Raw genomic sequence first — 7,590 nt, forward strand, 5'->3', positions numbered from 1 at the left:
TTCCCAAGAGTGGTATTGCTGGGTCCAGGGGTAGGTTGATCCCGAATTTCCGGATGATATGATAGTGTACATAAGCGACCCCCAAAATTCCACCAAAGAACTTTTACAGCTGATAAACAGCTTTAGTAATGTGGCAGGATACAAGATCAACTCCAAAAAATCAGTCGCCCTCCTATACTCAAAGGATATGGAAGCAGAGAGGGAAATCAGAGAAGCTTCTCCATTCACGATAGCCACAAACAGCATAAAATATCTTGGGGTAAATCTAACCAAGGAAGTGAAAGATCTATTTGACAAGAACTTTAAGGCATTGAAGAAAGAAATTGAAGAGGATACCAAAAAATGGATGGACATCCCTTGCTCTTGGATTGGGAGGATCAACATAGTAAAAATGGCAATTCTACCAAAGGCAATTTATAGATTCAATGCAATCCCCATCAAGATCCCATCAAAATTCTTCACAGATCTGGAGAGGACAATAATCAACTTTATATGGAAAAACAAAAAACCCAGGATAGCCAAAACAATCCTATACAATAAAGGATCTTCTGGAGGCATTACCATCCCTGACTTCAAACTCTATTACAGAGCTACAGTAATGAAAACAGGGTGGTACTGGCATAAAAACAGAGAAGTCGACCAATGGAATCGTATAGAAGACCCGGACTTTATCCCACAAACCTATGAACACCTCATTTTCGATAAAGGAGCTAAAAGTTTACATTGGAAGAAAGAAAGCATCTTCAACAAATGGTGCTGGCACAACTGGATGTCAACCTGTAGAAGAATGAAAATAGACCCATATCTATCACCGTGCACAAAACTCAAGTCCAAATGGATTAAAGACCTCAATATCAGCCCGAAAACACTGAATCTGATAGAAGAGAAAGTGGGCAATACCCTACAACAGATGGGCACAGGCGATCGCTTCTTAGGTATAACCCCAGAAGCACAGACATTAAGGGCAACATTGAATAAATGGGACCTACTAAAACTGAGAAGCTTCTGTAAAGCAAAGGACACTGTCACTAAGACACAAAGGCAACCTACTGACTGGGAGAAGATCTTCACCAACCCCGCAACAGACAAAGGTCTGATCTCCAAAATATATAGAGAACTCAAGAAACTAGACTTTAAAATGCTAATTAACCCAATTAAAAAATGGGGCGCTGAACTGAACAGAGAATTCTCAACAGAAGAAGTTCAAATGGCCAAAAGACACTTAAGGTCATGCTCAACCTCCTTAGCGATCAGGGAAATGCAAATCAAAACAACTTTGAGATATCATCTTACACCTGTAAGATTGGCTAAAGTCAAAAACACCAAGGATAGCCTTTGCTGGAGAGGCTGTGGAGGAAGGGGTACCCTCATCCATTGCTGGTGGGAATGCAATCTTGTGCAACCACTGTGGAAGTCAGAAATTCTTTTAAATGTTAATAATGAGATACCTATACAGACAGGTACAAGAGGCCTACTGAATAGTATCACGCATGCAAGATAAGTACAGAAGCACCGTGAGACATAAGTAAGTCACCAAATAAACCGACTAATGAAAGTATATTAAAATCTGTAAGGGATAACAGGAGGCTCATTAAAATAATGCATGATTATTGCATAGAAAACTTTAACACTTTGAGTTCTTAGAAATCTGTAATCCAATTTATAGTTCTAAAAGAAAAGAACTTCCAGTTCATTCTCTTGCAACCAGAAAACTATCTATTCAATTGAAAGAAAAGCACAAGTCATCTACATTAGAGAGCAAATAAAGTAATTTATGATCTGTAATCCTGATCTACATGGCATGCTGTAAGAAATTTGTTGGACTGCAGAGAAGGATGAACTGAAAAGGACATAAGCCATTAATAATCAATAACACATGAGTAAATTTTAAGTACAAAGAGACATCCCCCCTGAAAAACAACAAAATGATAAAAATGCAAAACTCTCAGGTATAGTTCATTGACCTCCAATTTTCAAAGAAGATGTGACGAGCAAGCCAATTGACTTAAAAAACAAAATCCATCATTTCTCTGCCTCTAGTAACTACATCTTGCCATTAGCAATAGATATCACATTTATGTAAAAGGATAGAAACCAGTCTATCAAATATATGGACCTGTGAAATAAGCAGTTGTCGATAACTTTACAGTGGACAAAATAAAATTTAAACTAAAGCTCTTTAGAAGATGAAGGTCACCATATTCATTGAAGAAATGTCATCAAGAGGATATTACAATTGTAATATATCAAAAAACACTGTATTTGGAAATTTAATTGTGAACCTACAGATTACATTATTTACATGTTTCTAGTTATATGTTTCTAGTTATAGTGTGTCTTAGCCCTAATATATTTCTTTAATACAAGAGTTTTTGGCTTATTGAAAAACAGTATTAAATAAAAAATAACATTCCATAGGTAAACAGGTGAAACAAGCAACCAGTTGACAGGAAGTAACCAAACAGTGGAAGAGGGAATCAGGAGAATGGAGAGAGAGATACACAGGAAGTAGAATGGAGAGACATGGAATTGGAGGAGTCTTGTTTGAGACAGTGTAGGAGGTAGACAAAAGCTCTTCTGACACACTGGAGGAGTAATTATAGACATCCGCTTTTGAGTTTTCTTAAATAAAAAGCATATTTTTGGTTTTTGGTATTAAAAAATTAAGAGATTTAAATTCTTTTAAGTAAATTTAAAGATTACTACAGTTCAAACACGTTTTCTACATCTGTAAGTGTTGGAGTGATTTGGAGATAAGATAAAATATTTGAGCATGGCAGTGGTAGCTCATGTCTTTAATACCAACAGAGACTGGTTCATCTCTCTAAGTTAGTTGTTTTCTAAATTCTAGGGATAGAGTGAGCAATGTGGGGGAGGGCAAGGATTTTATCCCAACACACCCAGGGACAAACATCAGATACAGTTCCTAATTGGTATGTTTGTGCACTAGAAAAAGCACATGCCATATTTACAGATTATTATAAAAGCCCCCTACAAAGTTACTAGAAAGGCGGCTAATTTCTACTAGGGACAGGAAAAAAAGAGCAGCTTTTGTGAGTGCTGGTAAGATCTTCTCCACTCATGCAACCCTGGCCAGTATTAAACACGATGATACTCTGATTATGGATATCACATGTATTGGTGCATTGGCAACTGGAAATTTTTCATGAAGCAAAAAGCAACCCACCAACACTTTTTTGTTGGCTTCTATTGCAAATGTTTTCCATATATGGAGAAAATGTATTTGCTCTTTGAGATGAGGCATGGAGTACCTTATATTCAGCAATTGTCAACCACACTATGGTTATAGGGTCCTTACAATGATGGATAGGATCTATTCTTAGACAGAATTTTTGCAGGCTCAGCCATGCAAAGGTATTTCAGTGGAACAGGTATCTATCTGGATTTCTTTATCACCAGGATGTGTCAAGAAAGAAGTTTGTGTCCTCCCACACAGAGAACTGAGGTAATAGCTCAGTTGCCTGTATTCTTCATCCCTAAACCAGCAACCCCTTCCTCAAAATAGACACGTATTGGACTGTGGGGATCAATGAAATGGTCACAACATTTGGCTAAGGCATGGTTTATCAACCACTGATAGAACGAAAATTAATGAAAAATTGTAGCCCATACACAGGAAGATGAAATGGCCAATACAGAGGAAGAAAGCACAAAATCAGCACAACACACTGAACTAATAGAAGGACTTTTGCCTATATGAGAAACAAGTAGAAAAACAAAAGGAAAAACCTCTATTTTCTCCAATTCATGATGCATGTGCAATGGTATGGATATATGATCATCAAAATAGAAAAGCACTAACTGGCAGATAAAGGACAAGGATATCTGGTCATGGGAGGCACGAATGGAAAAGGCACACCCTAGCAAAACTCAGCAAAGACGTCAAATTTTATATAGCTCACAAAAGCAAGATCAACATCATGTTTGAAAATAATGAAATAATTGACAGAGTTTCATCATCTTAATTAAAACTATCATATTTGAATTCTCTAGGTAACAAATTCAAAATAAATTTTTAAGAATGACAGATTACTCATTAGAGAAAGTTGGCAGTTTACCCTTAACACTGTGTTGTAGTACACTCTCCCTAATGGGCTGGGCTTATCCCTACAACACTGAAATATAGGGGAAATGGAGAAGCAAATTAAACAAGGACAACTCTATGAGAATAAATATTTTAAGGACACCATAGGTAGGCAGTGGTCAATTTCTTTAATCCCAACACTTGGCAAACAGAAGCAGGCACATAAGAATTATAGTGTTTTAAATTTAAAACCCACTGTTAAAGGAAGGCTGAAATTCAAAGTAAATGTCCACTGTGGTCTAAAAATAAATACACTTAAACCTTGAGCATATATATATATATATATATATATATATATATATATATATGTATATGTATATATGGGGGGTTTGGGTGTGGGGGTGTGTGGGGATGTTTCTGTGCATACTTATGGCATGTTTAATTTCAAACTTTCAGAAGAATTTTTCTGATTGAAAGATAATACATTTTCTTTTGACAAAATCATTTTGCCCTAGGAAAGATATAATATACAAAATAAAAAAAAAAAGAAACTCCCCAGAGTTAGGGTTGGGGCAGGGTTTTGCTTTTATCATTCCAGATAAAGATAAGAAATCCAGAAAAATTAGAGATGTTTCACTGAACAAGTGAATCATCAAGCAACAAATCCCAAGAAAAAGAGTAGACTGGCCAAATGGTATCACCCACCAACCTCCAGCTGATTGCCCTGAAATCCCAGCTCAGAGCCCGAGATTAGCACTGGCACCCATGTCACTATGTTGCCTGAGTGCCTGCCACTTCCTATGGAGGACCACATGATGCTGAATGCTGTGTGCTACCTTGCATTGTCACTAAGCTGACAAACACCAGCCATAAGTTCATCTTTTGCCTACAAACTGCTCAGAATAGTCTAATAGTTGAGTCATATGAGGATAATATAAACACTTTATAGTACTTTGAACTCAGAAATACTTAATCCTTATACTGCCAAATACAACCAAGTTAGACACTGTGGAAATCTTGGCAGGAATAGCTTCATTATTGTAAATAGTTTTAGTGTGTAGAGTTCAAACCTTTCCTTTTCATTTAGCAAACGGAAGACAGGTTTCAGGATGTTTGATCACATTCTGGACTCTAAGGTTGTGTATTTATTAGAAAAACCTATTTCTAGTTGTAGTATCCCTTGGCCAGTGCAAACGCCTTTAATCCAAGAGCTTTCTGCTTATTGTAAACAGGATTAAATAAAAAAAACATTCTACAGGTCAAGAGGCAGAGCAATCAACCCTATGACAGGAAGTAATCATAGATAGTAAGAGGGAGTCAGAAGGACGGATAGAGAGATATACAGGAAGTAGAATGGAGGGGAACTGTGCTGGAGGATTCTGGTTTGAGACACCACAGGAAGTAAGAGAAAGCCCCATTTTGTGGGACATTGGCAGAGGAGGAATGTCAACGGGGTGATTTCTTTGCCTCTCTGAACAAGCATGTTTACAGCATAACATCTGGCTGCTGAGACTTTATTGGCAAAGTGAAAGGATTGGGATTTTTTTTAAAAAACAAACAAACAAAAACAATATGCAGATGAATCTAATTTCATGAAATAAATTCTACCAAATTTACAAGCAAAAATTGAGCCCAGTTTGGTGAAGTCCATAGGCAGACACTCTACTTTGCTGCTTTTTTCCAAGGCTTTCCAGATATGAATGCTCCTTGCTGAGGCAGCTATGATCTGGTCCTCACTTCTCCTCCCTCCATCTCCTGCTGTGGAACTCCTGAAGTCTGAGTACTTTAACCCTGCTCTCCAGCCCATGGACTCTATTGTTAGAGAATCCCTGCTCTGGTCCAGCCCTGGCACTTCCCTTTGGGTCACAACTGAGACAGCCCTAAAGTTGTAGTCTGTGTGCACCTGTCCCTGGTCATCTATGGTCTGTTCCGGGACACCAGTACTACCTTCTGGACCAAGCTGACACACTAAAGGACAATACACTATTGCTTTCTTTTCCTGGCTCTTATTGCAAGCAAACTACACCCAAATCTTTAATGTTGACAATCAGGCTAAAACAAATGAGTAGAACTGTTCAGCAATGTTTCTAGGTTGGCTGAAGCTGAGTTGGAGAAGCATCAAGAACATACCCTGATTCCTAGACCCAGTTATTACCACTTAAGACAGTTGTCATTCTCCTTTCAAATATTTTGAGAAGATAGGCAGAAATAGTGCCTAAACTCTGGGTGGAAGAGATATCAGAATTTCAGATAAATAGAAGTATCTGTCTTGAGATTCTTTGGAAATTGACTATTCTATTCTCTTGGTTTAAAATTCGTATTTACATAATAGACTTAAATAGTTTTTTCTCTGATAATATACATAAACTCCATGAAGTATATAATAATACTCTCTTGATGGATAACATTTTAGTCATATACTTCAGTCATAGGCAATGCTCATATTTATGAGTCTTATTTGCATTCAAATTACACTCTTCCAATTACTAACTACTACAAATAAGGAGTATTCCCCCAACCAAATTAATTATTCTCAAACATAAATTACATAAATTTTGATCTTTATAAATCCCATGTATCCATTAACACAAACATAATAACAACATCATAATAGTAAGAACAATGAATTAAGGCCTCAGATTGCTTAAATTTATTGGATTAAAATTTTAGTTGTCAAATATGTTTGAATGAACAGCAAAAAGCAGAATATCAATAGCACAAAATTTAAGGCATAATATGGGATTACACATTAAGTTTCTAACAGAACTTGAGAATGAAATGATTGGTAGTGGAAAGACAAATGGTAGAAGATGAGAATAATAGATCATCTACAGGACTTAGAGAATTTGATTTTGATATTACAGGAATATAGAGACCTAGCAGTCAAATTCCTAGAAGGCAATACCATAGATTGATCTATAACAAGAAGGTTGGAATGTTGCAGAAGCCAAGTATTCTGGGTAGTAGAATCCAGACCCATAACACAGGGAAGGGAAGCCATAGATTCCACAATTCAGAGATCTCAAGCCACTGGATCCATAGCCCCCTGAGTAGCAGCTTCTAGATCCATAGCCCAGGGAACGGCAGCTGCTGGATCCAAAGCTCAGAGATCCAGCATATGTTCCCCGGCAGGGACTGCAAGGTGTGGAGCTCCTCGGGTAGTAGCAGGCTGTCTGGCAGGGTCTGGACACCACACGGGACCTCTGGCAGCTGGTGGGCTCAATGCAGGTCTCCTGACAGCCGGTGTTCACAGAGGATTCCACTTGGCAGGGCCTGGATACCACACGGGACCTCTGGCAGCTGGTGGGCTCAATGCAGGTCTCCTGACACCTGGTGTTCAGAGAAGATGCCACCTGGCAGGTCCTGGGAGAGCAACTGGTAGTGGTGTAGACTAGGTTGCTGGGGTAGGAAGAGCCACAGGAGGAACCTGAAGAGGGCAGGCAGGGCCTAAAGGAGCGGGAGGAGAAGTTTCCAGAGCAGCAGCTGTAGGCCATGATGAGACACGATGTGAGCTCAGCTGGATATGACTGAGAGGATTCTGAGTT

The 7,590-nt window shown here is 38.3% G+C and overlaps 1 protein-coding gene across 2 annotated transcripts; it reads right to left on the reverse strand.

The window, feature by feature from the left end:
- Positions 1-6,936: 6,936 nt before the first annotated feature.
- On the reverse strand, positions 6,937-7,590 carry LOC142838517 (keratin-associated protein 13-2-like). Of its 2 annotated transcripts, XM_075953991.1 has the most exons (2): positions 7,337-7,590; positions 6,937-7,246 (listed from the first exon to the last, which is right to left on the reverse strand). In XM_075953991.1, exons 1-2 carry the CDS (start codon positions 7,537-7,539, stop codon positions 6,937-6,939), a joined length of 513 nt encoding a protein of 170 aa, XP_075810106.1. In that variant the 5' UTR covers positions 7,540-7,590. The 2 variants fall into 2 exon arrangements, with proteins under 2 accessions (XP_075810106.1, XP_075810097.1); XM_075953982.1 differs by having other exon boundaries at positions 6,937-7,539.

Source organism: Microtus pennsylvanicus, chromosome 1 (genome assembly GCF_037038515.1).
Source record: "Microtus pennsylvanicus isolate mMicPen1 chromosome 1, mMicPen1.hap1, whole genome shotgun sequence".
Lineage (NCBI taxonomy): Eukaryota > Metazoa > Chordata > Mammalia > Rodentia > Cricetidae > Microtus > Microtus pennsylvanicus.

Excerpts from the sequence above, each read along its gene's own strand:
- LOC142838517 (XM_075953982.1), bottom strand. The coding sequence starts at position 7,539 with ATGGCCTACAGCTGCTGCTCTGGAAACTTCTCCTCCCGCTCCTTTAGG.